The following is a 14,957-nucleotide window of genomic DNA, read 5'->3' as shown; positions in this document are numbered from 1 at the left end:
CTTTAAGGGGAATTTTAGTGAACCACCTTAGTAAATTATTATTCAAATGATTGGTAAACATTTTGACCGATATTATTTTTTGGTCAACCAAATGGAAAGAACCCAGTGAAAAATGATGGGTGATTATGTGCAGAAATGGAGAAGCAGAGAGGCATGACTGTAGCATGTGAAAATGGAGAAAAAAGTAAACAGAAAATGATTGAAGATAATACGCGTCGTTTTTGCTCTCACGATAAAAAAAAAAAAAGTAAAGAAAATTTGCTATAGTATGATATATATGCTAAATAATTGACAAAGTAATAAAACTCTCAATGTATTTTGATTTAATAATCAAGAGCTATGTGTCCATGAAATGAGGAAATTAAATGATTTAACAAATTAAAGAACAAAAAAAAGAATTGCAGACAAAAGTAAAAAACTCGAAAAAGTTATAATAAATTTTTTTAATTAAATTGAAATAATTTAAATTTAAAATAAATTTAATTTAATTAAAATTTAAAAAAGTTATGTTTTATCATAAGATGAAAAAAAATTTAAATCGAAACAAATTATTTATAATACGAAGAAAAAAATTTAAAAATATATGTATATGATCAAACTCTTTTTTTATCTATCCATTTTGTAGGATTTAGCTCAAAAGAATAGAAGTTAGAATTTTTTAAAGTATGGAAGCTGTAAATGGTAACGATAATTTTTTTTTGTTTTTGCAGTTGCAGATGTGAAGTTGAAGCTTTATGTTAGCTTATTTATAAAAGAAAAACTGAGACATAGTGGTTTAATAAATATTTTAATGTTGGGTACACGATGTTGGAAGGACGATGGTAAATTATTTATGTGTCCATGTGTCAATTGTAAAAAAGGAAGTATAGATGGGATAAACTAAAAAAAGAAAGACTGAATATTGAAACCTTTTTTTTTAATGCTTAAAACAAAGAAAATTATTTACATTGTAAAATCTCATCAACGGCCATACCTTATTATCTAAATAGCCATATCTTACTGTATTATAAATCACTAGCATAAGATACGAAGATTACATTGAAATTTCACTTATAGTACAAAAATGGCTGCAATGGAATATCTCTTTCTCCTAATTCCCACGCTATTAACTATCAGTCATATCCTATATATTTAAATTTTTAAAATTATATTAATAAAAAAATTATTGTAAAAAAAAAACATATTCACTCTGTACATGGAGAAAAAAATTTACGTCATACTACATAATTTTTCTTTAGCAAAATGATATATTGAGAAAATTGTTGCAAAAAAATAATAAATAGCAATAAAATAATTGATTTTTTAAAGAAAAAAGAAGACTTATATGTATTTTTTAACACTTATGTTTAATGTACGTTTAACTATTTTCGATATTCATTTAGATCATTCAATATATCTATGATATAGTTCTCGAAATGAGTTTCGAGAGAATATAAAATATTTATCGATTCGACTATTGTATAATCTTCGATGAATTTTTAAATTTAGTTTGTTATCAAAAATTTCGGAATATAGTTTGAAAATACCTATTTTGACGTCTCATAACATTTGCTACGATTAGTCGTTTCACACACCGTTTACGACGTACAATACTATGCCACGAGTACTTCAAAATGATATTAAGAATGTAATATTTCGACTTCGTTTGATATCTCGTAATGAGTCTGAAAATGAACACAAAAACATAATTTAAAAAAAATTCATCAAACCTCCGTGCACGGAGGTTTGGTGAATTTATATATATATTTTTTTTATGTTTTTGTGTTCATTTTCAGGCTCATTACGAGATATCAAACGAAGTCGAAATATTACATTCTTAATATCATTTTGAAGTAATCATGGTATAGTATTTCACTTCGTTAACGGTGTGTGAAACGGCTAATCGTAGCAAATGTTACGGGACATCAAAATAGGTATTTTCAAACTATATTTCGAAATTTTCGATAACAAGCTAACTTTAAAAATTCATCGACGATTGTACAATAGTTGAATTAATAAATGTTTTATATTCTCTCGAAACTCATTTCGAGAACTATATCATGACACATCGAATGATTTAAATGAATATCGGAAATAGTTAAACGTACATTAAACATATGTGTTAAAAAATGCTTATAAGTCGTCTTTTTTCTTAAAAGATTCAATTATTTTATTATTATTTATTATTTTTTTGCAACAATTTTCTCAATGCATCATTTTATTAAAGAAAAATTATGTGATATGACATAAAAAAATTTCTCCATGTACGGAGTGAATATGTTTTTTTTTCTTACATTTTATTTACAATAATTTTTTTATTAATATATAATTTTAAAATTTTAAATATATAGGATATGGTTGATAGTTAATAGCGTGAGAATTAGGAAAAAGAGTATGGTGTGTCAAATTCAAAGTAAGGGAGAAATATTGCAATAGACAATGGCGCGTGACAAAATTCCTACAGTATTTTTGAATATAATTTTTCCTGTTGCCAAATCAGTTTCCAAATCGATTAAGTGTAAAAACGAGTATGACAAAAATGAACAATAAATCTCATTTATGGTAGTAAATATTTAGATATATTTAATTTTTTAAAATTAAATATTAATAAAAAATGTATTACAAATAAAAGTAAAGAAAAAAGTGCATAAACCTACGTGCACGGAGGTTTGCTAAATGTTCGATTTTTTTTAACTTATGTTTTTGTTTCTCTCTTTTATGGTAGTATTTACTTATAAGTAAAAAAATCACTTCAAGTTATTTAAAATAAAATAAAAAACTTATAATTCTAAAAGTTACTTATAGATAAAAAAAACTATATATATTAATCTCTCGTTCTCTTATAATTGCAAAAGCTACTATATATAAAAAAAATGTGAACTTAAAATTTTTTAAGTAAAAATATTTAGATATATTTAGTCTTTAAAATTAAATGTTAATAAAAAGATTAAACTATCTAGAATGTAAAAAGTTACTTATAAGTAAAAAAATCATTTCAAGTTATTTAAAAGTAATAAAAAAATTATAATTGAAAAAGTTACTTATAGGTAAAAAAAATATTAATTTCGGCATTTTTAAGTAAATATTTAGATATATTTAATTTTTTTAAATTAAATATTAATAAAAAAATGTACTACAAATAAAAGTAAAAAAAAAATATAGGTTTATGCAAATTTTTTTTTAACTTATGTTTTTGTGCTCATTTTCAGGCTCATTACGGAGGTTTATGGAAAAAAAAAATATTAACTTATGTTTTTGTATTCATTTTCACGCTCATTACGGGATATTAAATAAAATCGAAATATTATATTTTTAATATCATTTTGAAGTACTCGCGGCATAGTATTGCACGTCGTTAACAGTGCATGAAACGGCTAATCGTAACAAATGTTACGGGACGTCAAAATAGGCATTTTGAAACTATATTTCGAAATTTTCGATAATAAGCTAACTTTAAAAATTCATTGACGACTGTAAGATAGTCGAATCGATAAATGTTTTATATTCTCTCGAAACTCATTTCAAGAACTATGTCATAGACACATCGAATGATCTAAATGAATATTGAAAATAATTAAATGGACATTAAACTTATGTGTTAAAAAATGCGTTTAAGTCTTTTTTTTAAAAAAAATCAATTATTTTATTACTATTTATTATTTTTTCGCAACAATTTTCTCAATACATCATTTTGCTCAAGAAAAATTATGTGGTATGACGTAAATTTTTTTCTCTATGCACGGAGTGAATATGTTTTTTTTTTTACATTTTATTTACAATAATTTTGTTTATTAATATAATTTTAAAATTTTAAATATATAAGATATGGTTGATAGTTAATAGTATGGGAATTAGGAGAAAGAGCATGGTGTGTCAGATTCAAAGCAAGTGAGAAATATTGCAGTGGACAATGGCGTATGACAATTCTTACAGTATTTTTGAATAAAATTTTTCCTGTTGCCAAACCAATTCCCAAATCGGTTAAGTGTGAAAACAAGTGTGACAAAAATGAACAGTAAACCCTCATTCTCTCTTTTATGGTAGTGTAGATATTCATCGTAATGTTATTTTCATTATGAAAAAGAAGTTTCATAAGTTAGCGGTATTAGAATTTTGGATTTATGTGTGCTAAATATCAATGATTATTCATAATTATAATGAAATTGACCCGCATTCAAAGTTTTTTACCATCTCATTTAGCTTGATTCATGAAATGCAATTCTTCTGGTATAAGAGATAAATTGTAATAGTGAAGATCATATATTTACTCAATTCAAGCGGGATATCTTTAAAATGGGGATGTTTCAAATAAAAACATCTTATATGTTATTATTCTTTATAAACTAACTCTTGAAATGTGTTAAAAGTTAAATTGTAGATTTGCAGGTGAAATGCAAAAGCTAAATGGATGCATATGCCCAAACGTGTTACTAAAGTCAATATTAAAAATTTCATGTATTTATCTGATTATATTTAAAAAAAATCTTAAAAGATTTTGCAGACGTGTAGAAGTTTAGACGAAGAATATGAGTTTTGCAAATTGATGGTACCAAATTATTGTCCAAGAGGGAATAAATAAATTATAGTCTTTAATGGACATAATAAATCACTGAGGAGATTGGGTTTAAGTTCTAAAAAAGTCACATTTGGGAGTAACTCAACATTTGTGATTGAAGATCCTACGAAGAAGGTTCAATGTGGTAGAAACAACTCGCTCTGTGTAACTTGTAATAGCACTATTTTATTTGTTATTTATGCTCATCCCTATGGTGATATAGTGCTAATAAATGTGATGTTCGGAAGGGTTTAACCTTGAATGAGTACCGATGCGAAAATTTTCGCAAGGTGTGGATCACACACACTTGGGGGACTCACCTATATAAGAGTTACTATGAGGCCGTGACTATGGGATTGAAATATTCCCCGAATACTCTTACTAGAATCAAGATTAGAACGTGTGGCCATTAAGAGCTCTACCCGTTATGAATTAAAGCTTAAATTAATACTGTGTGTGAAACAATTGAAGTATGACCAAAGGGACCTAATTCAAGATTTAATCCATTATGGCTCTCTTAAAAGGAAATTGTTATCATTAAGTGAGGTTCAAGTACAAAAGACACCTACACATATTGTACAGTATAACATTGCCACTATATATATATATATATAATTGATTAATTTTACATTATTGTGGGGATTGGTTTTTTTCTATGAAAGGGATGGTGATTTCATTGTTAGATTGATTTCATTGTTAGATAGATCATTAAAAAAAAGGGGATAAAACTTGAAAACATAAAAATAATTCCTTTATATTTCATAATATATTTATATAGTTCTGGCATCTCAATGATAGACTCGTTTTTTATCTCCTTGTGTTAGTGCCCATAGAAAGAAATCACTTGTGAGTCATATGAGTTTTGTCTTAAAGTTGTATAGTGCCGAATGAACACATACGAAGGGAAGACAACATGACTTTAAGACAACATTTTCGATGTGACTTTCAATACTTGCTTTCTAAATCTCTCTCTCTATTTTATGCTATATTATTGTTAAATTGTATTTGTTATTTTCCGACAATTAAAACTACAAAATGCATGTGACGCGACAATCGGTGCACTAAGATTTGACAAAGACAGTAAATTACAATTTCAATAAATTACCTACACGGTAATGTGACTATATAGACCTGCTATAGCGGAAAATTATAATTCAAGAGAACTAAATTTATTGTAATCGAGTGTAAGTTGTAATTTCAAAATATTATATATACTATAATTGAAATTAACACATAACGTACGTTAAAATCATTACAATTTACTAAAAGATATTAGTTTTTCAAATAATACACACATTGTAATTCGTCCCAAATACCCTAGGCACCGATCCCAAGGAAAGCAGTTGGCTCTTCCAGCATCCATGCATAAAGAATTAGTAAGTAGGGTCCTCAAAGCCCGCCGGCCAAATGGCTAAGTCGAGTTGTTCCTCTTGAAGGGGATCCTAGCTGATGTAACTATGATTTTTGAATTTTTCTTTAAGCGCTCGTAAAGTTTTAATTTTGTAAACTTTAACAAACACTAATATTTTTTAATTTACTCCAATATTTTCCATATAATTGTGTAAAGCCCCTTATGAAATAATCGTTCAATATTCTTTAAATTATTGATGATTACTTTGTTAATTTTCATTATCCTTGTATTCTTCTACCAAAATTAGCTCATTTACATCTTAAAATTATACGTTCCCGAAATCACAGGTTACTGTATAAAACTTCAGTTTTCTATACACTTTTGGAGTGTTATCAATGACCTTTACTGTCTACCCTTTTTGAATAATCACAAATTAGAAAGTTATTTGTATTTCTACGAATTGCTTATTATTTCTATTGATTGTGCTACATGTACATAATAAATTTACATAATGGTGTATATACACATAATATGATGAGACATGATTGGGTCAGAATTTCTTTAACCAAATATTAAAAAAAAAATCCTCGCTTTGACACCTACTTTGTATGTAAACTATTAAATAATTGTTTATGTACATGTAATATTATTCTATTTCTACACACACTATCTTGCACCACATGTTAAGGTGGCCTAGGGTTTAGAATGCTCGAACTCAATAGGATTTATGTTGTCACTATTACTTTATTAACCTTATATTTAATAAGCATAGATAAGGAACTTCAATAAAAATGTGATTAACTAAAAAATTTCATGCGGGTGTCAAAATGTGTGCTATAAGTGTCGACACCAAAACGTCAGAATTACAAGTTTAGTACAATATGTAGCCAGGTTTTTGCACTCAGGACCTAGGTGTCGACACCGTAGTTATTAAATGTTACTATCTCTTTTTTTAATGACGGGGAAACCCGCAGCAGCTACCATTTAAGTGCGCATTGGGTAAACTTTCGAGTTGACGCAATAGCCTGCAAATCACGCCAACCAGGTAAAAAATCGAACTCATAACCAAAAGTCTCTACGCTCACCTACTCCATTAATTCGGCCACCCCATGAGGGGCATGTTACTATCTAGCTTGATTTTATTTATAGATGTGTGGACACTCGGGCTGCTGGTGTCGATACCTGGAGATATAAGAACATGAGGTTCATTCAATACATTCTAAACATACTAGTGTCACACTTAAACGTTTTTGTGATAAAAACAAATAGAAGACCCAAACAACAAATCAGTCTACTCTACAATCTTATAATACATTATTAAGTCTTCAAACATCGGTTGTGAACAAAATATTTACGATCAATATATAAATCAAGTGATCATAGGGACATTAATTCTTGTGCTCAATATTTGATAAATATAATAAATAAACCACAATTTATAGATTGTGAAATGTTATTATATCATATCAAAATATACTACATGAGCATACATTCCAACAAATCTCCCACTTGTCCTAAAGTATATGTATCATATCTTGCAGATACCCCTCCAAAATTTTAGCCTACATACCCTTAGTAAAGGAGTTTGCATGGTTATCCCTAGCAGCAATCAAACTAACAACCATGTATACTCTACCAACAATCTCTCTCAAGATAATAAATATTCATTCAACATGTTTACTCCTTTGATGACTTTTTGGTTCATTAGCATAGGCAGTGACTTAACTATTATCATAGCACAGCAACAAGTGCCCAAGTTAAATATTTAATCTAAATTTTTAGCTCACAATTCTCCAAGGATCCAACAATAACAATTCAAGTAGCAATCTTAACTCCGCCACACTACTACTTTTCATTTTCCATCTCATGGAAACCCTTTTTGCTCTGCTTAATCTTACCCCCATCTAGGGAAATTTTAGTGATAGATTCTATAGTACATGCAAAATAATTCTGATTTGATCCATGTAAACGCTGACCTGAACCTGCCCAATGTCGATTTAAATCTGTACAACAAATTGTGCGAATTTATATCTTCACATGTAGACCTTGTTTATGCCTAGTGTTGACATAGTAGTAGTAGTAGTAGTAGTAGTAGTAGTAGTAGTAGTAGTAGTAGTAGTATTATTATTATTATTATTATTATTATTATTATTATTATTATTATCGATCTTCATTTGATTGTCTTCAAATCTTTAATTAATTTATAAGGACTCTAAAAATAACAGGAATTGAAAATTACAAAAAATTACATCTTGATCTTGAAATTACAATCTTGATATTGAAAAGAAATTAAATCAAAATGAAAGAGTGGTAATTTACCTATTTTGTTAACAGACTCGAAATAATAAATTACAATCAAGAAGTGGCTACAAAATTATCATTTCATATTTATAATAATTCCAATCAATTAATTATCATATACTCAATTATTCTTAGATGTCGCTCACCTAGAACATGCAATCGATTCTAAGATAACACGTGACCATTTGCTATAATACTAATTGTTGAAATACGGAAAAAGAAATACCTAGAAAATTAATTAATTTTTAATTTAAGAATTCAATATCATTATTAGATGTTCAAATAAATATTATCATCAAGAAAATAGATATTTAGAATTTATCAAAACTCATTATACAATTTTTTGATTAGATATGAATCACGAATTTTCAGCTTTTAATTTCAAGAACTTGATGATTCCAACCCCTAAGTCATCTATGGTATTCTTCAAAGTAAATACTAAACTAATATGTAGACACTTTCTTTTAATTAAATCAAGAACAAATTTCAAACTGAACAGATAAAGAAAAGAAGAAAATAATTTTCTCTCTCCAAATTTAAACACTATAGAAGAGTTATCATGTTATTATGTTATGAAGTTCGGTTCCATCTATTTTCTATTTATATAATTAAAAGTATTCATATCTATGTAGAATAAGAATTCCAAATAAAGTGCAAATATGAGTCTCCATCGAAATTCAAATAGGAGGTCCAATAAAAGTTTAAATCCTATTAGTTCATCAATTATTTAATTACAAGTGTAATCCTAGAACATCAATTACATATACAATAACTTTATTACTTTCAAAATAATTATTATTATGTCTCATTACTTTATAGAGTTACCACGTGAACTTGATCGGACGTATATTATATAAGTTTCAATAATTAGATGATGTCTGGTTAATCATAGATCATCTAGTCTAATTATTAGTATTTATTTTTCATTAAAGGCAAAAGACTACTCTTTTGAAATATATAAGATCACATGAGCTAATATATATTTATAATATTTTCATTTGACCAGTCATATGTGTATTTTATTCCCATTTGAGCCCAATAATTAGGTACCGATGAGAATGACCAGTTTGCCTCTATACTTATTCTAACTTAAATACCATTTTATTCAATGATTTTGTGAATTAACCACAAATGCCGAAGTTTAACAAGCAATAAACACTAAACTTAGACTTCAACTATTCAATATAATATACATAAGTAGTCACTCTATTCGTTATTTTGGATGATGGTTCCTACACAAATTTGAGTTCTCTACTCCACTTATTTTGAGATTCCCAACTCACCAAAATATCTGATCAATTAAATTTATCTTACTCATTGTTGAATCAAAGATCAATCAAAGTCACAATAAGATATACACAACCCCTGTAGTTCATTTAGTTGAAATACCTAATGATTAAATGGAATTTAATTCTCCGTACAGTTATATGTTATAGAATTCAACTTGACACGTGGTTCGTTCAATACCTTCAAATTTACTAATGCCATCTTTAACTATTTTTGCAATAAGAATAATTGCAAACCCAAATAATAAATCAATAGACACTACAACTTTCAATACAAGATATCGACCCTCATATTACATCGTGTTTCTTTATGTAAGCACTCAACTTATATTATTACAAGTGAACATATGCATTTTGATCGAATCCTCAATATTAATAAATGCAATACATTAATAGAATCATCATTATATATTACAAAATATAATTTCATCACAACAAAACATATATATGGCCATACAACTCAACAAAATTGAGAGCGAAAATGCAAATGATCAGCTCAAATGTTTGGAACCTTTGGCATAATTTACCTTTATAGCTGAAACAAGTGGTGAAAAAAAAGAATACAATACTAGAAATTAATTCGAAATTAGATTGATTTTGTTTGCTATGTTTTAAAATAGTCACCTTTGTAATTAAGTGAGAGACATGATGAAATCGAAATCTAAATCTATTTTTTCAAACAAAATAACATTTTAGATCCCATATAGGTATGACTTATCTAAATGTACATATTTAGAAAAACACTAAATTAAACAAAATATCTGTTATCTCATATTTGATTGATAGGTCCCTATTAACAAACATTATTGTTTGTTCGAGTACTCTTTGTGACATATTTGATATATTAAACTGAACAACACTACATAAAATAAATCATAAATTCTATCACAATTATTTTTTGTAATTATGTCCATGTTCATGCAATATATCATGTCAAATATACACTTACGTTACTGTATAACATATATATTCAAAACGCAATATACATTTACATTGTTGTATGACATATTTGACATACAGTATTAAACGATATTAAATACGGTGAACAATAATATCAACTCTATATATTCTTGCAGAGTCCTATATCGTATCAAATTATACACTTAACGCTATGAATCCCCGCTCTTGAGACGTCCCTCTCACTCTCTATAGTCTTTTCCACATTCCTCACACAACTCAAGTAAAAGTGCTTATGTTCCTACTATTTTTGCAAATTTTGTCAAGGCATAAAGCACTTTCAACCACTTACATTTTCTTCACGCAGTGGAATTTTTATGGCTTTTAGCACTTTCACATCCTACATTTCACTCCCTCTTTTTGTCATGTCTTCCTCTCCTTTTCAATGCCCTTTTCAAGCCTTGCTAGTCTACGTCAAATACTCAATACATATACACATTGATTCGTGTCGACATACACACACATACAAACATATACGTATATGCACAAGCTCATCTTTATTTACTTCACAATTTTATAATATTAAAAAATATATAATATTTGTTAAACCAACTTCATTTATTTACTTATTTATGTTTTAATTATAGATAAAAATTTAAATAATCACGAGAGTTAAACTCAGGAATTTAATTAACTCAGATTCTCTCGTTAAACTAACTTAAGTTCAACAATATAACAGACAAAATTTCAACAATTTTTTTTTTTTTTCACTAATGCTGTCTAAGACTGTCAAGTTCTTCGTACCAAGACGATCTGAGAGTTCATATTCACAACTTGCCCATGCAAGTTCCAACTAACAAGACAAACAAGAAAGCAACCTTAAGATATGTCTAGGAAACAAAAAAAATATGTATATCAAAACTTAGAGATGTATATAGCTTTGAGAAAAACAAAAGGGAGCTTCTACTATAGCAAAGAAGTCTTCCTATCAGAAGGATCATCCCAAGCTTCTCCAGCAGAGCTTGAACCACCACCAATGGAAGCAGCAGCAGCATTAAGTCCACCTCCTATTGAGGTCAAGAAGGCCGAAAACTCGCCAGAGGGGCCTTCACTAGCACCCATTCCCAGGCCAAGAAAATCTAGAGTCGTCGGCTTGTTACTTAAGAGTGACGTTGATGGGCCAATCATGAAGTCATTCAGACCCGAAGAACGATTGGAAGGGATCCCCAACCCAAGACCGGGATCAAATGAACTGTTTCCAAGCTGCATATGACTGTTCCAATGTGGTGGGGAAGGGGCAGTAATAGTAGCAGCAGCTGGCATCGAGATGTTATCTTGAGGATCGGATGAAGATGACATTGCAAGCCCGAGGCCACGAAGAAGTGAGGAGTTGGCTGATGTTGCACCAATTTGAGCTGCTTTCTGAAGCAATGCAGTTGCAGACAGTGCTGGCTGTGGAGTTGATGCATAATGCCTATAGGGATCCTGGGATGCAGTCGGGAACAAAGATGCTGGACTAGTAGAGAGATACAAAGAAGATGACAGTGAGAGCGATATGGGATCAATGGTCGAGCACTCCGATCCAGCCATTGCACACAGTAAGTCAGAATACGATGAGGGACAACGGGATGGTTGTGCCAGTTTGTCCAAAGTAGATGAAGCAAATATACTAGCAAATACTCCACTGCTGCTATTAATATTTCCGTTATAGGTGGAGACACCACTGGCAGTAGCGGCAATGGTGGTAGTGGTGGTCGCGGTGGTGATTGAAGTAGACAATGCAGCTGTTCCGGGTTGCGGTTGAAAATGCAGAGTCTGATTTTCAGGAAATTCTGCTGCTACCAAGAAAAGAACAAAACAAAGAGAGGGAGAGAGAGATCACACACCCAGAACAAGGAGGGAATAAGCTTTTAAAAAAGAAAATGCCTTTTTGGATCTTGAATCTCAATATGCAATAACTTTAAACTTATATAGACCTTTCAAGTAAAAGTAGTGTTATCATGGACTCCTTTTCCTCTAGTTTTGAGCTAATTTAAACATTCAAGTGGGGGACTTCGCAGTATCAAAAAAGTAAGATCTCGTGTGCGCCTCATTGTCCAATCTTTTCCAGTACTGCATTGAAAATGTTTTGGGATCCGTTTTCATACATGGACACTCCTCTCTCTCACACACAAAGTGAGGTAAAGCAGCATACACAAGCAAGCAAGGTAGTCATATTATTCATCCACTTGAAAACAAGAATGCTAATAGACAAAATATATAGTAACGTTTCAAGAAGGCCGTATTAATTAAATAAAGAATAAACAAAAGCTAATGAAAGTTCATTTTTAATCCCGTAAAAAGCCATTTCGGTTCATAACATCCTCGTTTTGGCATATGTATAATGCAGACAAATTATAGATCACATTCTTACACTCTCGTCTTAAAATAATAACGTCGTGTTTGGTAGCCAGAATTTATTAGCACCAAAGACAGTAAAAAGGGGGGAAAAAAGAGTTAAAATCCCATTCTTCAAACTACCTGAGCTTTGAATGGATAGCACCGGAGATAGTACTCCGGTAGACGACGGAGTAAGAGGCGGTGGAGTTGGACTGGAAGATCCTCCATTAACTACCTGAACTTCCAAGGTTGGAGACCTTGTGCTCTCTTGCGCCAATGCATCGCAAAATGCTCTATGTGTAATAAAACTATCCTTCCTAATAATCCACCAAACAAGAAACACGGATTACTGTGTGTCCCGGGCAATCGAAAATCATAACAACACAATTGATCATATCATTACCTTGAAAACAAGGTTCCGCAATCACACCGATACTCACGGGAGCCACAAACTTTCATGTGGGCTTTCCAATCGGAATGAACGGCGTAAATCTTTGTACATCTTTCGCATTTGTACTTCTTCTCGCCGTGTTTCCGGCAGAAATGTTTCTTGATTCCGGTGAGGTCACCGAGGGCTCTTGACGGGTGATGGTGAATGCAAGAGATTTCTGGGCATACGTATACTCGTTTTTTCACTTCATTGCCGGATCTTTGCCGGAGTTTCCATGGTAAATTGTGGCCTCGTCTATGGAGTTGCAGATTCTGTTCTCTTTGAAACCCTTTGTTGCAGATTTCACACACAAATCTGTTGGTTGCTAGCAGTGCTTTTGGGGATAAAGCTATCACTTCTGCATCTGGATCTGCAACGAAAACAAATAATATAAATCCACGTCTCACTCAATTTGTTTAGTGACAATTCAATACAAGAGTGAGCATTTTTATCAGGAACCACTCGAATGGGACTAGAACCCGAACGCATTGGTATTGGGTTCTTTCTTATCAAAATCAAACTGGATTGACTGGTGCTCACCAACCAGAACTGATAGAGAAAATGATTTACCAGGCATTCCGGGCTGATTCCGCCTTTTCTTGGCTGCTGGTTGATCGGTTGTTTGATTCTCAACACTTGAAATCGATGAAGTCTCCATTTCCGCCTTGCTTCAAGCTTTCCCTCTCTAAATTCAGCTCCCTATAACTGCAATTTTCAGAATTCAACAAAACTTCTAGCAAAAGCCCACAAACAAGAATTCACCAAAAACCAAGAAAATTTTATTCTACGAGCTTGAAATTCACGGAAAACAATAATTTTGCAGAAAGAGGGTACGAAAAATCCCTTGAAAATTGAAAATCCAAAAAAAAAAGATGTTCTTGAATTAAACAAAACGAGGACGCCGGTTCAACTCAGTAGCCCACTACAAAAACCACCCCATATATGTTTATACACGACGGAACCTCCAATCTTTCGACCATGTTATTCTTTTCCCTATCAATTTTGTACTATCATGAGGAGAGAAAACAAAAAGAGAGATTTTGAAGTGAGTATAATCATATTATAAGCTTGTTGTTTAACACTGGACTGAACGGCGGCATTTAATCATGGTTTAATTTTTAACCATGATTAAATACAGTTTCAGCTTCTTCTTCCTCGGTCCGAAAATGGCGTGGCATTATATAGGTGAAATCCGACCGTCCACTTGGCATCATCTTGTTACATAGACACTTGTCGGGGGAGCTGCGTACTACGTGTTGCATTGCTTTGTCGTTTTCTAACCCCTTCAATATTTCAACCTTCAAATTTTCGTAAAAATAAAATTTCTTATAAAGACATTTGTACCCTTGTCACATTTTCGGATGAATAATAATATAATACCATCTAACATTAAAGTATATTCAACAAACTTTCTATTTCTAGAAACATATTATATCATTTGCAGAGTATTTATGAATTTAAAGAGCTAAAATTTTGAAGTATTTCAACAAGTTCTTTATATTTAACACTTAATTTTATTACCGAAAAATATTTTTTTCCTCTATCTTTTATTTTAATTAGAAATGGGCAAATTTTTCGAATCGATCCCGAACCGAACCCAACGGTTCTTGTCAAATTAAATACCGGAACGGGTATTTAAATTGAGAATCGACGGGTACGGTTCGGTTCTCGATTTTAGACCAAAAATCGAATAACCAAATAAGAACCCAATCTTTTTATTTTTTTTATATTAAATAAATCAAATTATTTTAATTTTAATTTTTTCTAAACAAATTAACA

At 30.5% G+C, this 14,957-nt stretch overlaps 1 protein-coding gene across 3 annotated transcripts; it reads right to left on the bottom strand.

The window, feature by feature from the left end:
* Positions 1–11,163: 11,163 nt before the first annotated feature.
* On the bottom strand, positions 11,164–14,334 carry LOC111374056 (protein indeterminate-domain 1-like). Of its 3 annotated transcripts, none has more exons than XM_022996674.1 (4): positions 13,749–14,334; positions 13,152–13,548; positions 12,890–13,065; positions 11,164–12,207 (listed from the first exon to the last, which is right to left on the bottom strand). In XM_022996674.1, the coding sequence occupies exons 1-4, from the start codon at positions 13,834–13,836 to the stop codon at positions 11,336–11,338; spliced, it is 1,533 nt and encodes a 510-aa protein (XP_022852442.1). In that variant the 5' UTR covers positions 13,837–14,334; the 3' UTR covers positions 11,164–11,335. The 3 variants fall into 3 exon arrangements, with proteins under 3 accessions (XP_022852442.1, XP_022852444.1, XP_022852443.1); XM_022996676.1 differs by having other exon boundaries at positions 11,164–12,201; positions 13,749–14,333; XM_022996675.1 differs by having other exon boundaries at positions 11,164–12,204; positions 13,749–14,331.
* Between the last annotated feature and the right edge of the window lie 623 nt (positions 14,335–14,957).

Source organism: Olea europaea, unplaced genomic scaffold, assembly GCF_002742605.1.
Source record: "Olea europaea var. sylvestris unplaced genomic scaffold, O_europaea_v1 scaffold1199, whole genome shotgun sequence".
NCBI classification, from domain to species: Eukaryota; Viridiplantae; Streptophyta; class Magnoliopsida; order Lamiales; family Oleaceae; genus Olea; species Olea europaea.
This window is presented reverse-complemented; position numbering and strand designations above follow the sequence as displayed.